Source organism: Corvus moneduloides, chromosome 3 (assembly GCF_009650955.1).
Source record: "Corvus moneduloides isolate bCorMon1 chromosome 3, bCorMon1.pri, whole genome shotgun sequence".
Classification (NCBI taxonomy): Eukaryota; Metazoa; Chordata; class Aves; order Passeriformes; family Corvidae; genus Corvus; species Corvus moneduloides.
The window spans coordinates 85,471,208-85,488,739 of record NC_045478.1 but is presented as its reverse complement, the minus strand read 5'-3'; the positions used below and the strand labels follow the sequence as shown (position 1 = coordinate 85,488,739).

Below are 17,532 nucleotides of genomic sequence, written 5' to 3'. Positions count from 1 at the left end.
CGGAGGCGCCAGATTTAGGAGTAAAAAGGCGCCGTAAGCGGGAGAGAAGCGAGCGCAGGGCGGAGGCGAGGCCGGAGGGCACCGGAGCCGGCCGGGGTGCGAGCTGCCCAGCGCTTCCCAGCCTCCTTCTCCCCGAAGCGGGTGTCAGGTATTGCGAGGAGGGGTAGGGGCCCGGGGAGGAGATGGCTGGAGGCTTTCCAGCCCCGGCTCACGCAATGCTAACTCCGCACGCAACGGGGAGGCGACAGGCGGAGGAGGGGAAGCTCTTCGGCTTCCTCAGCCCCTAAGATGCAGGCGAGACTTCGCCTCCCGACAGCGAGAGCTGCGAGCCCGCCCGCCACCCCTCTCCCCTCCCGGCACCTCCTCCGCTAAAACTTTTGGCCCCGGCCATAAAAGCATCCGCGGCTCAGCCGCTCCGCTTGGCGAGGGCCCAAGGGCAGCTGGCAAATAAGTGCGACCCCTCAAGCCAGGGGACGGGCCAGGCAGCAGCGATTTGCCAGCGGGGCCGCCCGCGTCCCGCCCGCACCGCGCCGCGCACCGGGGATGCCGGCGGGTTTAAAGCCGGGAGTGGCAATGCCAGGCGCCCAGAGGTGGCGGCTCCGGTGCCGGCTGAGCCTGAGAGCAGCGGGCCGTCCTCTCCGCGCCCTCTGAGCCGCTCGCCTTCGCTCCCTGCGGCGGGCTGGGCTGGCCCCGTCCCGTCCCTGCAGCCCAGCAGGCGGGTGGGAGGGAGAGACAGAGGGAGGGGGCGCAGCAGCCCGCTCGCTCCCGGTCCGCGGGGCTGCTCGGGGCAGGTGGCTGCCTTGGGGCGAGCTCCGAAGGGTTAAAGCGCTGGGAAGGTGATAACTGCGCTGGGATCGGGTGCAACTGGCATTTGCCTGCGCATGGCCTGGCAAGCTCCGGGTGACAGGTACCGGGGCTCCTAATGAGTTTCCCAAAGCCTTGGATCTGAACGCTGCCGTCGCCGCTCTCCTCCCGCGGCTGTTCATTAGAGCTGCCGCCGGCTGCATAGCTCCTCTCCATCCTACCCAAGGTCTCGGATGGAAGCAGCGTGCAACAGGTCAGTTCTGCTACAGGAGCCCGCCGTGGCCACTTATTTCACCCCTTCTTCCCCTCCCTGCTTGTGAAAGGCTGGAGTAAATGGTAGGAGCGGGCGGTCCCCGGGCACGGGGATGGGAAGCGGGACCAGTCAGCACTGCCACGCCGAGTCCTCAGGCATCCACCGCAGGGGCGGCATACCGCCAGCCTGCGATGCCGCGACGGGCACGAAGGTGCGGGAAGAAGGGAAGGGCTCGGGAGGAGGGGGCTCCGCGGCCGCCTGCGGAGGTTTCTCCAGAGTAGCGCGAAATTCCGACAGTGGGGCGGGAAACCTGTTTCTCGTAAGGGCTTTTTTTTGCCGCAGGGAGCGATGTGCAGCGGTGGAATTAACCTGTCTCCGGCGCACGGCGAGTGCCTGCATCTCAGGAGGCTCATCAGGCGAGAGCATCCTCCTGCTTCCCTCTGTGCCTCTCTCAGCCGTGACCTGTTGGAGCTCTCGTTGAGAACTTTCCCTACCGGCGGAGAGAGAGCAGCGGCCCCCCCGCCAAATACGACTTCGATCTCTTATTAGGAACTTGACACTGGATTATCCATTATCCCTTGTCTTTTGCACAGGATTCGGGGGACTTTAGGCACACGAGGAGAACACAGCAAGGACTTGCCCGGACTCCGAGCGCTGGGACAGCTGCCGGCGCTCACCTCCGCCACGCCAGCGCGCCCCGTCCGGGCTTCCCCTTGCCCGCGGGACCTGAAGGTTCCTCCCCCGTGGGGACGCTGACCACTGACTTTTCCCTTTCCCTTGCAGCATGGCCCTCGAGAAGCTCGGGGAAGCGTTGGGCGGCATCCCCCCGTTGCAAAGCTCCCTCCTGCTCCTCCTCTGCCTGCTCGCCGCCATCCACCTGGGCAAGCTCCTCCTGCAGCATCAGCAGCGCCGGCGGCAGGGCCAGCGACGGGCGCCGCCGGGCCCTTTCCCCTGGCCCCTGATCGGCAACGCGGCGCAGCTGGGCAGTGCCCCGCACCTCTCCTTCGCCCGGCTGGCCAGCACCTACGGCGCCGTGTTCCAGCTGCGCCTGGGGCGCTGGCCCGTCGTGGTGCTGAACGGGGAGCGCGCCATCCGCCAGGCCCTCGTCCGCCAGGGGGCCGCCTTCGCCGGCCGCCCGCCCTTCCCGTCCTTCCAGCTGGTGTCGGGCGGGCTCAGCCTGGCCTTCGGCGGATACTCGGAGCTCTGGAAGCTGCACCGGCGGGCGGCGCACGCCACGGTGCGCGCCTTCTCCACGGGCAGCCCCGCCACCCGCCGCCTGCTCGAGCAGCACCTGGTGGGCGAGGCGCGGGCGCTGGTGGCGCTGCTGGTGCGCGGCAGCGCCGGCGGCGCCTTCCTCGACCCCTCGCGCGTCCTGGTGGTGGCCGTGGCCAACGTGATGAGCGCCCTGTGCTTCGGCCGCCGCTACAGCCACGGCGACGGCGAGTTCCTGCGGATCGTGGGGCGCAACGAGCAGTTCGGGCGGGCCGTGGGCGCCGGCAGCCTGGTGGACGCGCTGCCCTGGCTCCAGCGCTTCCCCAGCCCCATCCGCGCCGCCTACCGCGCCTTCCGCGACCTCAACCGCGACTTCTACGGCTTCGTCCGCGGCAAGTTCCTGCAGCACCAGCGCAGCTTGCGCCCCGGGGCCGCCCCCCGCGACATGATGGACGCCTTCATCCGCCTGCAGCGGGAGCAGCCGTGGCTGCAGCTCGAGCACGTGCCCGCCACTGTCACCGACATCTTCGGCGCCAGCCAGGACACCCTCTCCACCGCCCTGCAGTGGCTCCTCATCTTCCTCATCAGGTATGTGCCGGCGGAGGCGGCAGCACACCGGGGCGCCCCACTGGCCCGGGGTGGGGGGGACATACGAGCCCGCCCGGGGTGCGACCGCCCGCCAGCCCCAGGCGAGCCCCGTTTAAATTGCGCCGCACGGACGAAGGCGCTGCTGGGAGGGCTCCCGCGGCGGGAGCAGCGGGCCCGAGCCAGGGCATGGAGCTCGGGGTCCGGGCAGAGCCGGAGGCGCGGCCCCGGTAGGGACCCGCCGTCGGGTCGCGGGTCTGCGGGACCGGGCAGCGCCAGCCCGTGCAGCGCCGAGTACCTCAGCGGCCTCCGATTAACTAACACGGAAGCTCTGGGAAACCTGCCAGAAATAGATAAGAAAGTATATTAAAAAAAAAAAAAAAAATCCGACACAAGCCCACCCTACTCAGGCGGTCGGGTTATGTTGCATAAAGAGAGGCTGGCAGAAAGGCAGAGTAAAACCTGAAAGTAACAGATTTTAGCAGGTCAAGATCAAGGAGATCATAGGAACAGGATAACAACTGCTTAAGCACGATAAAGAGTTCGTGCACCGATTTACAAACCCGCTATTATGCTAAGCTGCCGATGTGTGTGCCTTCCTCGCCATTGCGTGACAGGGCAAGGCAGACCCCTTGGGCAGCCGGCGGGAGCGCTGCCCTGGCACCAGCCCGTCCATCGGGGAAACTCGGCGAGGGGAGGTGGTTTAAGAGAAGGTGCCATTACACTGTCTTTCTTGCCTATCCTGGCTTTCTCTTTCATCGCCTGCATAATTTGTAAGCTTATGCAAACATTATCTACTCAGTCGCATTTTGAAAAAACAGGCAAATATTTAACACCCCCAGTGTTCACGTAACTTTCTGGGTTTCTCCTCATTTCTCATGTTTGCCCGGCATTTGACATGTGAGTCTGCTGCAGGAGGAAAAAGCAAGGATGCAGAAGCCAAACGCGAATACTTAAAGCAAATGAAGGCTCCTTGGCAGAATGTGTGCCTTTAGACAAGCGAAAGATGTCAAGATGTATTAACATTTTGATCTTGTTTGGTTACTGTGTGGTCTCCCAAACTGTCCAGATTTCAAGACAGTCTTCTTTAAATACATTATAGAGAAAACATATTTTGATATTAATTAGAACATACATTCTCAAACTAAAAGTGGGATGTTCATAAAGCCATTCTGACAATTTAAGAATTGAGATTTTTTTTTCTAGTTTAAAAACCTACAGGCTTTCAAATGTTTGAAATATGTCTGGTGATAAAAAACTCCATACTAACTTTTAAAAGTCATGTACAGAGTTGGAAAATCAAATTCTTGTTCCCATGGAAAATCCAATACTTAGAAGAGACAAATAATTCTAGTTTTAGAATTAATTTTTGAAATTGGATCAGAATATTCAGTCTCAGCACACTTTAGGTGATTGTTATTTTTTATGTTGAGAATCAGTTACATGGGATATTAAAGTAAAAACTGAGCAAATCTAAAATTACACTAGTGCATGGGAAGTTTGGATTTTTCTCTCAAAGAATTCAATTGAGGTCTATGCATTCCTGCAATATATTTAAACTTTGCTCGAACTACATTATTTAGGGTAGGGGTAAGGTTCTGTGAAAAATGTTTACAGCAAGGATTGTTTGTAAGAAAAATCCTTTGAAAGCATTACGTATGTACATACATCTTGCTTTAAATGACAGGTACCCAAAAGTGCAGGCTAAAATGCAAGAAGAAGTGGATAGGATTGTTGGAAGAGACCGTCTGCCATGTGTTGAAGATCAGCCTCACCTGCCCTACATCATGGCTTTCCTGTATGAATCCATGCGTTTCAGCAGCTTTGTGCCTGTGACTATCCCACACGCCACCACCACCAACACCTTCATCATGGGCTACCTCATTCCCAAGGACACCGTCATCTTTGTAAATCAGTGGTCAGTGAATCATGACCCAGCAAAATGGTCCAACCCAGAAGATTTTGATCCAACGAGATTCCTGGATGAGAATGGGTTCATCAATAAAGATCTTACCAGTAGCGTGATGATTTTCTCATTGGGAAAACGTCGGTGTATTGGAGAGGAGTTATCCAAGGTGCAGCTCTTTCTCTTTACCTCCATACTGGTGCATCAGTGCAATTTTACTGCTAATCCAAATGAGGACCCTAAAATGGACTTTACCTATGGGCTGACCATTAAACCTAAGCCATTCACCTTGAATGTTACACTTAGAGATACTATGGATTTGCTCGATCAGGCTGTCCAAAGACTGCAAGCAGAGAAAGCAGCCAGTGAAAGCCAGCTCTCAGCAAATGCCTAAGCAATAAACCTTGCATCTAAAGATAATCCCCCTTGCCCTTTTTAGACTTATATAACTCATAGTTTGTTCTGGTGATATTTTTGGTACATAGCCAATATTACACCTTATAAAAGCAGGAAGAAAATCTGTACAAGGTATAATTCAGTTGTCTTTTTAATTCCAGGAGAGCCAGGGGAACAAGATATTAAATGATAAAACATATGCAGTTTGAAAGTAAGCCTTTTCTTTTCTAGCTTGTTCACAAAAGTTGCCATTGTAAAGTGTTTTTTATCTACTGACTGGTTGGAGTATCTCCCGGAACTGTCTCTACAAGCCTTTCCATGTCACCATGCACTATGCCTTAGCTCTAAGTTTGCCTTCAGAGACTCCACATTCCCAAGTGAAATCTCTTATTAAAAAACAAAGAAATTTGTTTTGCTCAGTTGCTCAGAACACTACAGCCTGCTTCTGAATTCACTCACTGGAAACTGCCACAGGCTCATGGCAGCTCTGGTGTTGTGGCTGCTGGGATGTACTTTAATGCCTCAATAATAAGTGTTCAAATGATTTTCGGTAAAATGACAATGTAAAGTCTTGCCTTCAGCATTCCAAAATGTTTACCTAAATGCCTAAAAAAATAAAAGTCTTGCTTGTAAGCATGCTTGAAACTAAAATTCATGTTTTATATGAAAATGAACAGAATGTCCTAATATAGTAACTTTCCGTAGTTTTGAAAGATCAGAATTCCTATGTGACTAGATGGCAAGGGTGATACAAATCATATGCTAATCTGTTCATTAGCATGTTCAGGAACAAAATAAGTATTTGAATTAGATTTATAAAGGTACAGCTGAACTTTATGTTTCTCTAGGAAGGAGTTAATATCGTTGTCCCTAGGCATGTAGGTAAGTCCAGTAAAATCCACACTGGCCAAGGTAATTAGAAGTGAGATTGGGGGGTTTATATTAAAACATGAATGCCACAGGCTTCAAGTAAAGCATACAGCAAATAATACCCCTACTCACTAATCATTCTGTTAGGTTGAGTTAAATAGTATATCTGAAAATCAACTATGTACTTGTAGTACAATCTGTTTGGAACAAAGTCTCAGAAGGAAAAGTAATGTTACATGTTACATTAAAGTACACATTAACTGAAGAAAAAGTACTTTTAAAGTATTTGCGAGGCAAAGTTCATAAAATTTTTTTTAAAACACCTCTTATTTTAAAGTAAAACACACATGAAACTTCATGGCATTGAACCTCCAGCTAATGTTTGTATACACAAAGCTCCATATTTCTCTAGAAAGCAAACAGCCTGATTTTAAAAGTGTTAGGCACTTCTTTGGAGCTGCAGATCACCTTCAGTTACATATGAAATCCATCAGACATGAGAGTATCTCACATGACTTGCTGTGCTCAGCCAAGTACTTAACAAGGTATTTGTAGAGCTAAAAAAATAAGGGTACAGTGCTACAAAGTGAGGTATCTCTGCTGAGGCCCAAGCAAGTAAGGATTTGCACTGTGACTTCCGATAGATGACCAGTCTTTGTCACCTTAGCAGCAGGGACAGAGCTCCTACTGACTCTGGGAAGAGCTGGGTTAACAACACAATCCCAGTCTTAAGTACAAGCTTTGCTACTGATTTTAAAAACCTGAATCAAGCCTACAAGCACTGCTCTATAACCCCACACAGTCATAATGTACCTGTTTAAAGTCTCTGACTTCTTTGGCATCTATAATATCTTTTCAGAGCTAAACAAAGCTTTCTGCTACATACACATGGAGTAACCTCAGGCGTTTTTCTGAATTACGTACAAGTCTGTGATACCCCAGAACTTAGCCTATACCTGTGAAAAGCTTTATAAGATACTCAGCATTTTCATAGGGAGATCTACATTAGATCAAATGCTAGCAAGACAATTTTTCTTGTACCTTTGTAAGTACTGTTATTAAAAGGAATGAAGTATGTAACCTACGGCTGAATAGCTATTCTAATGCAAGGATCATCAATACATATTTTAATAAAAAACGGCTTTTGCAATTTTGTACTCCTCCAAAAGCTTTAACTGTGCATTGGCTACTAGTGCAAAATCCCTCCACACTGCTCGTGTCAGTCAGGGGGTTACACACTGTATAGCTGTTGGTCACATAATGTCTCATGTAATCTGTGAAGTTACTCAAATTTAGTAGCACCTATTTAGAATGTATGCAGTCATTTAGCAAGCTAAATTCTATGGTCATTTTGAGATGTATCATCGTGTTACCAAAATACTAAATAAAATTATTCTTACACTACCATTGCTTAGTTTATACACAGCTTTCTAACATCAAGATAAACAAAATTATTATTTCTGATTTGGAAAGTAGTATTATTTTAGATATTTGTTCATATGCTTTGCACCTTCTTCCCATTTCTGGATTTTAAGGTTTTTCCTCCATGCTGCCCGTACAGCTTCTCAGGTCTGCCTGCCTTTCATACCTTGCCATCTGTGTTCAACTTCCGAATGCTCCTTGCTAAGAACATTCCCTGCTGCTCACCTTGGCACTGATCTGAATTTTCTCATGTCCTTTGCATTCTTCTAATACCTGTTAATCTCTCCTCAGCCTGCACAATCTCCTATGCTATGATTCTTCCCTTTGGCATCTCATTTACTTCCACCTCCCCTATTTTCAAGCCCACAGACTGGTTTTTCTTTCCCTTTCCCCCTCCTATATATAGTGCTGGCATCTATATACTCCCGACCCTGGGACCAATTCATGCTCTTTTGGCCTGAGTGTATAGCAGGAGTGCCAGGAATGGAAATCCCAGGGCCAAACAGGCCTTAATGTGCCCTTGCAGAGCAAACTCTCACAAAATGAAGGCAATCCCATGGTGAAGGGTGGCTGTTACTGCAAATGTAAAACATTTCTTCATGATGAAGCATCTCCCCCACTCCTGGTCTTCTTTTCCCCAGTCTGCTACACAAGTCTGCTACACAGGTCTGCTTAGTTCAGACCTGTCTTAGAAATGACCACATTTTCCCTAAGCCCAGGGAAGTGGAACAAGAGCTAGGTGAGACAGGAGGCTGGGCAGACTGATGAGCAGTAGCTTCCTTCTGATTTGAGATATTTTTAAGCTGAAGTTTCTCCTGGGGGGGCAGGATCTAAGTTCAGGCTGAGGACAGGAGGAGGTTCAGGAGGAGGACAAGTTGAAGACAACTTACAGAGACCTCCTAGGAATAGCTAAGGGCCTGTGGAGTAGATGTAGTGTCCAGAGATATCCCGTGCAGTGTGTACATGGCAGGGGCTGGCCAGTGGGACAGCGCTGATTCAGAGCGGGTGTCCCTGGGTAAAAGCCAAGAATACCTCCATCACCAACCTGTGACTGGGTCACCACATCAATACTAGGCAAATACAGGTTGCTCTTTCTTCATGAAGAAAAGCAAGAAGAAACTAAGCAGCTGTATTCAAGGCAAGAGTTTTCCTTTAAAAGTCTTCTTGCTCAGGTTGTAGTGATTTCAATGGATTGGGAAAGCCAAATGTCATTCACGCTTGCTTTCTCTGTGTATGTGCACATACACTCAGCCCATCTCCCAGAATTTTACTAACATCCTTTATTCAGGCTGAGATAAGGTATTAAAAAACCAAAACAAACATCATAAAGCAAAAAAGCCCACAAACCCCCCAAACAGGAAGCCTGGAATTAAGCATACATTTCTTGGAGAGCCAGTAATTGTCAGACCATTCCGCTACATAAAACAAGGAAGGGAAGCAAGTAGGCTGAACCAGAAGGGTTGATATGGAATATGTTTATACCAGTCAAGTGTACCACTACAGACCTTACAAAACCAATAGAAACCTGCTGGCTTCAGCAGAAGTCAGTTCAGAGCTGCTGAAATCCATAACAATAACATAACAATAAGGAAAAAGGCTCATCAGAACCTGAGCAACAAGTGTGGGGGATATCCAGGATCTGTGCAACCCCTGTTGGCACCAGCACAGAGCTGGGGCTACCCAAATCAAAAAAGAGTCTCTCAAGTCCCTATGCTCTGGGTCTTTGCTGGCTGTCTGGGGACAGCAATCCATCAGTATAGTTAACTCAGGAGATACAGGATGCTGAGGCATTTCAAGTGCACATGGGCAGAGGTAGGGAAGGGAGTGGATTCACCGGGGACCCATTAACGGTGCATAAATCAACTGCAGAGCTATATATGAGTTGTTTGCTGGAATGGCTGAGAGCTGTTCAAGGAAAATATATGTCCGGACTACAGCAAGATTTCAGCTGGGAAGGAAGTGTGCACAGGGTCTCTGATTTCCAGGAAAAGAGAGGTGGTGATTTTACATTGCTTGTAAATATATCTACAGGCACAATATGCCAGGATTAGGGTGATAAGAATCCATATGGTATTAAAGATATTCACATCAGTAGCAGGGAACATCAAACAGAGAATCAGGACCAAAGCTTACCAGGCTGAAGACAGGATGAGTGATGGTTTTTCTGAACAGCTTGGACAAACAAAGGATGTCAAAACAGTAAGCCCTGACTGCTGATTAAATCAAATAATAGATCTGGGAGGTAGCAAACATGGAAACGAGAGCTAAGGAACAAAACACGCGGGATCGGCTGCAGGATTTGAGAACAAAACAAGTCTACAGCAAAAAGTCATGGATAGTTCTGTCATTTTCCTCTCCTTGGCATCCCCAGTACCTGAGAACAACAGGGAGGAAGAGACAGTCCAGCTGCAACAGTCTGAACACCTTTTGGGGGAATCTTCCTCTTGACATTCAGAGAGAGTAGTAGAAGAAGGCGGCACTACACCAGACAGAAACACTTCCGATCTAGAAGGTCTATTCAGAGCGGTCTAGTGTCATTTATTTGCGCAAGCTGAGCAGGAAGAGTTTGGTATCAGTTGGTTGTTCTCACACTATAGTTTTGCCTTCAGCTGTATCCAGGCTTGCTCAATTCTCCCTAAGAAAAAATGGCATGTATATTGTGGCATGCTCCAGGACAGGGCTTAATCTCTGGTATTATTTGTATGTTTTCAGTGATGGCTTTATTTCCACAATCTCCCTTCTCCAAACCTGAGTTCTGGTAAGAGCATAACTGTTACCATGCAGAAACAGGCTTCTGGACTTCTCATGATAACAAACGGGATTTCACATAATCGCGTTTTCTCTGCTAAAAATAACAGAACACCCTCCACTTACTTAGACTGTTTTGCTCATCATAACAGACATGGACATGTGGAGTGTGACACCTTGCTGCCAGTACAAAAGCTAGATTGATCAAGCAAGACAAAGTTTAACTTCACAAAGCAAGTATGGTTTGCAATTATCTGCACAAGAGCATGCAACAATACCCCATGCTTACTTTATGCTTTGTGTTCTGTGAAGTATTTCCAAGCTGCAGTTCAAAAATTTAATTCAACTGTGTATCTTCTTTTTAATTACACTTTTTCACTCTTCAGAGAAAAGCATAAATTGTGAGGCTATTAATCTTCTGTGGCTCAGGAAATTTAGATACATTCAAGTTTAAAAAAGCACCACCAGAAAGTAAACTCAAACTTCACAATAATTACCCACACGAAAAAATGAGACTCCTAAATGAACCTTTGTCTCATTGTAACAAAGCTCATTTTCCTTCCCTTCATTTATGTGTATTGCTGCTGGGACACAGTGTTGTGCTTCAGCTTGTTCCAAGACACAACTCTGTTCATCTCTCTGTTTCTGGCAGAAGAGAGGAAGAGCTGTACCTGCACTCCAGAACAATATACCATGCAGGGAAGCTTTCTGGGCAACCCTTCCAGGTGGCACAAAACCAAAAGAGAAGTGTTTTCCACCAGCTTTCTCCAGATAAGAATTCTTTCTCTCATGTGCCTAAAGTCCTGCCCAGCCTGCATCTTTCAAGTATATGAGGAGCACCAGTGCCACAGCAAGCTGGGGGCAGATCAGCCAGTGGGGCTTTGGCCACAATCATCACAGATAGTGTTTAAAAAAATCAAGCAAGGAAGAATTCCCATAAAGGAGGGAAAGAAAAAATATTTCAATTGAGAAGGTTGTCCACAGAATTACAAGGCAGATCCTCTCATGACATTATACCTGAACTGAAACCTTGTACAAAAGAACACCTGCTCCTGAAGGCATTAAGATATTTAGCACCTGTATGTGCAGATTTACAGCACACTGACAATTTGAAGGTTAAGGTACTCATTTCCTTGAAGGCATCAGCAGAGACAGAATACAAAACATTTGTCTCATAATGTATTGATTATACAAGGCTGTTCAAGTATCTTCACGCCTTACTTAAAGCCAGTAAGATTCCTTTCCTATCTTCACAAGGGATCTTTCACCCTAATACAATACTTTTCTGCTTGAGTAAATAGCTCTAGCCTGTTCCCAGAGTTAAGTGCAGACAGTAGTTTTTATTGGGTATAAAGCCATAAAACTGCACAGCAGAACAGAAAGGGAAGTTCCTGGAATAAATAGATGCTTCATCAATTGTGTGAATGACTGAAACTGAAAGCAGAAGAGATGCATGAGGGTTGGATACTAAGGTTAACTTTTGCTCTCAAGAGGACAGATCCCTCTTTCTAGGATTTATGAAGAGTCAGTTAATGAAGTGATTGGACTTCTTTAGCTCTTTTTATAGCCCCCAGACTCTATTGCCATCAGAACATTAACATTTTCCCTAGCAAAGATCCAGTTAGCACAGCTTCCTGCATCCTTACATTCATATACAGCCAAGGTCTCTATGTAATTATGAACAAGTTCCTCCCTGAGGATTTGTCATCCCTCTCTTTTCTTCAAAAATTTCCTTGAAATATGCGCAACTCTAGGTGGCAAAAATCAATTACCTCACTTAACCCAAGCCATATATACAAATTTTGATTTTTCTAATAAAGGCACTGTCTGCCTTCTGGGGAAATCCAGCAAAGTTTGATCATATGCTAATAGAAGCAGTTGTTCTTCAGGGTCAATAGCAAAGAAGATTCTCTGTGTTCGGAGGAATAAGTATAGGGAAAATTGGGACAGTTGAGAAGTGAGAAGGAGAACACACCAGAGGAAGAGAAATAACAGGCCAGAGAGAATAGAAAGAAATGTTTTATCCCATGGAGGAGAATGAAGCTGAGGAAAGAGAACAGGAGCAGCTGCTAATGGTAATTTGCCCCATCCCCACATACAACAGCTCCCCAGGGTACCCTAGGGACCACAGGTTGTTACTGATGAAGACACACATGCCCTTGCAAAGGGCAACTCATCCCATCTGCTCTTTTATCTCCCCAGACAAGAGAGCACAGCCAGCCTGCTCATACCAAACACCTACCATTCAGGTTATTGATGCTCCACATCCTGCCCTTACTACTCCCACACCAAATACTAGAGAGCTGTATCTTGGTCTGCCTAGAAACAGAAATGTTAAGCTACAGAACACTGTTGGTGGTGCAGTTAGGTTAGGAAAAAATTCTTTCACTGGTGGAACACACTTAGGGATTGAGGAAATAAACGCCACTGTTTTAGCTAGGCCGTGTTGCACAGTCTAACCCAACTGCCTGATGTCACAGAATCACAGACTGCTGGAGATGAGAAGGAACGTCTGGAAGTCATCTGACCTGACACCCTGACGAAGCAGGGCCTCCTGGAGCTGGTCTAGTCATTCTACCTTCTTGTTAATCACAATTACCCACAGTGCTATAAGCATTTTCCTTCAGGTTTTTTTTACAGTGAACATATAGCAAATATGTTCACCACTGGTTCACTTTCCTTTCTTCTTAAATCCATATGGGCATCACCCAGGGAACTGCTGTCCCTAGGAAGTGTTCTTCCAGAGCATCCTTCCCCACTCTCACTGGATGAGAAAAACCTTCCCTTCACTTTCTTTAGGAGGCATCCCCATAGGCAGGAAGAGAGGAAGGCAATGTAAGGCAGCATGACTGCCCATCTCCTGCTGTTTTGAGCTGTATTTTATGTGATTTTATGTGCATTTGCTCCCTGCTTCAGCATATAATAGAGAGGATCTCTGTCCAGAATGAACTGTCAGAGATTTTCCTCCTGCTGAACTGAGCCAGTAAGTCATTCACGTCTTCCCCAGATATTTCTGTTTTCTGAACTAACAGGAACCACATGTACTCCTGTCTCTCCCTGAAGACCTGGGCCAGCACAAACAGAGGAGGGGGGAATTCCCCACCTGACTTCAGGAACCAGGTGCCTGCAGGAGCGGGGTTGGTCCAGGATGCTTCCTAAGTGAAGGCTCTAACAAAGAACCACTCCCAAACCACTGGGAAGAGGGTACACAGGTGTGACTAGCTGTTGAAAATGCCCCTCACCTTCAAAAGATCTTAATCCTTTTAAAGTTCTAAATAGCACTTCAGTGTCTTTGATACCTACAGTATCAATTAAGCACTACATGCAGCAAACTTACCTATGGCAGTAGGTGAAGCAGCCATGCAATTTAAGACATGGATAATAAACAGTGCCTTGTTTGCTCACTGAGTTTTAGTGTAGAAGTCTGTGTTTATTGTAATGGTCACCAAGTAATCAAAGAATCTAAGCTTTCCCCTTAGTTTTTAAAAACCAAATGCCTTGTAAAATACTGTTAGCTATTCTCATGTTCCAAAATATCAATACAACTCCGGTCAATGCATAGCATGTCTTCAGCCAAACTTTGTGGTCAGGCTTTAAGAGAGGAAAACCTATAGAGCAACACATTCGCAAACACTTAAGCCCCTAATCTGGCCATTACATTTTACTGACTTTTTCATTTTTTTAATTTACTGCATACTAAAAGTTAAATTTTAAAGATAGGAAACAAATTACAATTTATGCCAATGTAAATCCAGGCAAGGGAATTCAGGCCACTGAATAGCACTTCAAAAATAACTAGAAATTAGAACTCTATCTTTTCCTTTCCAGTGTTTGGTTTGTTGGTTGGATTTTTTTTCCTTTGCTCTCTCGTTCTTGCATAGATATTGGTCAAAATCAGTTGCAGAATGCATGCTTTCCCATGCTCCAAAAACATTCTATTCAGTTATCAAAAACAGGTATCAAAACTCTACTTCAAATTTTTTAGAGTCTTTCTTTTATCCAACACACAAAAACATGTTTACAGATGTTCACCAAACCCAGCAAGATTAAACTATGCCACAGAAGTGGTCTCCAAATTTATTAGGAGGTACATCGTGTTTTCAGCTTAAATGCATGTGGTTTATTGCCTTTTAGATCTGACTGCTAGATAGCAGCACCATTTGAAAAGACAGCCTTCAGTGACACATGACTCTTGGGTAAATGAATTGCAGTAGCAGCATAGGCTTACACGGTAAGGCTGGAAAGTAGCCCAGTGTCTTTCTAGAATACTTCTTTTCCTTTGTCTAGCCTTGGCCAGATTGTATCTTTCTGATATTGCTTCTTTCAAGGTACTGGCCCTCAACCTGTGCTCAGTAACCGCTTGGACTCCTGCAGAGATCCAGTGAATTCCTCCATTGAAACTTCAGCTCCTAAGTCAGTTTGAGTCAGTTCCTCACAAAGGCACTCAGACTTGAGTAAAGAACAAATTAGGGAGATCACCACATCCCTATGCTGGTTTAAAAGAAAAAGAAAAAAAATCAGACCACCCTAATTGTAACCCTGCACTTGCAGTTTTCAATTTTTGATATACAACCCCAGGATCCTTTCATACACACTACCAGAGAACTTCTCTGCCAGCAAGGCATGACAAAGCCACGTATTTTGTCCAGGAACACACTAAAACATGGGGTTAAAGTTCATAATTAATTAAAGCACCATTCAAAGTCCAGTGATTTTAATGAATATCAGTAAATTTCAAAGACAGGTTACTTTCGTTTCCCAGATGAGCAAAACAGCTTCCAGGAGACAAAGAGAGCTTGATTTCTGCCTCCATGCCCCCAAGAATTATTATTATTTTTAATGAAACACATTGAGAGTCCACATTGCTGTCAGCTGTCTGCAACTTGGTTTATTTTTAGCTGGTAATATAGTTAATAAAAACCAGGTACAAACCTCATCCTGCTTTAGATGCACATCTTGGAAATTGGACAGCTCTGCTAAAGTCATTATAAAACAAGATTTTAAGATACATCTAAAAAGCCATAAACCAAACTGTTCTTAATATGTCATAAAAGAGCTGTTTATCTATTTGCATGCATTGAAACATCTGATGTTGCACTTTTCCATTTATAGGGAAAAGCAACTCTGTCAGAGAGACCACACACTATGTCACATTTAGTACCTGTTAGCAAAGTTTCAGCATGATTTTAATTATTTCCAAGCTTGGTAAATCCCCTTCTGCCTCCTTGCTGGAAGGGTTTACATCAATTAAAATTGAGTAACCTGTAAACTGTTTAAACCCCTAGAAAACTTCAATTTTCATCCTAGTAAGCAAATTCCTCTCCTTCTTACTGTCCAGCTACAGCCTTGACAACAACAATATAAAATGCAGTTTCACAGGTAGCATAGTACCCAGAATGCCATTCAAATGTCCCTGTCTTGCTCTCAATACCTGTGATGAATTGTTTGTGCTACAGGAATCTGTATTGCACTGACAGAAAAACCAAGAGAGAGCAAATGGGCCACTTGGCTGCAGCGACACCAAACTCAGCTCTTTCAGCATTTGTATCTAAAGGGTAAACTTCTAGACAAGCTGGGACCACAAACTCAGTATCCTACATCTATGGCTGTGAATCTGTTGAGAAATTTGCATATCCAAAACCAAACAAATTCATTCATTCATCTTAGGACACCATCTTCAGGAGGCAAGACTATCTGCGATCCTGCCCACCCGAACCCCAGGGAAGAGCTCAAACAAGGAAAGAGAGGCACAGAGACTACACAAGAGGGAGCAACACTTTTGCTGGAAATGAGCACGGGGCCAGAAAGAGAGGCCTCACATTCCATCTTTGGCTCCAGTCTGGTGCAGCTGGACATACAATGATGTATCATACCCTTGATAATCAAGGGCCAAGGCTTAGCTGAAACATCTCCCTCATGTTGGGCTACCCACAACATTAGAGCCTACAGGCTCTTTTTTTCAGAGCAGAAATACATAGCCAGGTGCAAAGCAATAACCCTGTAGTCATGTTGTGGCTTTCAGATTAAGAAGACCAGGATTAGAGGTTTCCACACAGAGTTACCCTTGCAGAGGGAAAAACTGAGTTACGACCAGCAGAAGTAATTCTGCCATTAAAAGCAAAGCTGGGGTTGGAGTTCATTGATCTGCCCCTAATATCTTGCTCAGCAAGGGGACAGCAAAAGACAATTACAGGAATATATAAGAAATAGAGCCTCTTGGTCTCGTTCAGAAGAGACCTCAGCATCTCCTAGCAAAGGGCAATCTTCACCTGCAGCCAGACATCTCCCCTCTCTTCAGTCTGACCAGCAAGATGAAACCTGAGAGCTTAATCCATGGTAAATTAAAGAACCAGCATGTGTCTTAGTTATTAATAAGAACATTCCAAGAAGTGGCAGAGTTTGTACATATAAGCTGGCTAGGAGAAAAACCTTAAACATTCTTGCATGTCCTAGTTCACAGTTGGGATGCCTACCTCTTCTGACAGAACTTGTTCTGGTAGCACAAGCTTTGTTCTTATTTCTCAATGAAAAACAATAGGAATAATGAGATCACCATGCTCTTTTTTTATACATTTTTCCCTTGGCAGAAATAAAAGACCAGATTTATGTCTTGTTTCATACTTCACTCCTACTTGGAGAAAGACACACATACCCCATTAAGCAGCCTGATGCTGCAGTAGGACTGAACACTGCTCTCCCAGTGTGAACAGATCACATAGAGATTTTGATACTACAGAGTTGGGTCATCTGAAGTTTCCTTGGTTCCAGATGTTGCCAGTTAAGTCTAAGCTTTCTGGGAGTAGAGGAAGGGTGTTTGTTACCAAGGAAATTCAACTGGTCCTTAGAGCAACAGAAGATGGATTACGTTAGCAGGACAAAACTTCTGGTTATGCCTGAGTACAATAAATATCCGGCACTTCCAATATATTTCTGCTTCACCTCAGGATGGGGTTCTCAAGCTTTCAAGACAATATCCCCTAGAAGTCATTTAGACACCTAACTCCCATGTAAAAGGAGAACAACAGCCTGTCCATAATCTTTCTCTGAAAGCTTTCACGTAAGGAGATAAAAGTACTGCAGTTGAGTTTCATATTTTTGCAGGAGGAAGACAAAAGGATTGGGACATAGCCCTTGCAATGATTAATCATTGAATAAGAAGTTATCACAGCAAAACATTATATTGCCAAACATCTTCCACACAGATGCACATTAGCATTGTTTCTCCCTTGCATTTCAGGAATTAGTAAATAATGCTGCGGCCAATTCCCAAACACAAGGTGATTTTAGTAGACCACCTTGTTTGGGACCAACCCACAGTCACCAACAGTTAGTTAAA

At 46.1% G+C, this 17,532-nt stretch overlaps 2 protein-coding genes across 7 annotated transcripts in view; one reads left to right on the top strand and one right to left on the bottom strand.

Annotated features, from left to right (window-relative positions):
• The window catches only part of RMDN2 (regulator of microtubule dynamics 2), a 96,602-nt gene that overhangs the window by 17,150 nt on the left and 61,920 nt on the right, over positions 1-17,532 (bottom strand). The window lies entirely within an intron of this gene.
• On the top strand, positions 8-7,430 carry LOC116441049 (cytochrome P450 1B1). 3 transcript variants are annotated; one of them, XM_032102557.1, is made up of 3 exons: positions 8-148; positions 1,841-2,857; positions 4,542-7,430. In XM_032102557.1, exons 2-3 carry the CDS (start codon positions 1,842-1,844, stop codon positions 5,152-5,154), a joined length of 1,629 nt encoding a protein of 542 aa, XP_031958448.1. In that variant the 5' UTR covers positions 8-148; position 1,841; the 3' UTR covers positions 5,155-7,430. The 3 variants fall into 3 exon arrangements, with proteins under 3 accessions (XP_031958448.1, XP_031958446.1, XP_031958447.1); XM_032102555.1 differs by having other exon boundaries at positions 11-1,057; XM_032102556.1 differs by having other exon boundaries at positions 11-1,057; positions 1,400-2,857.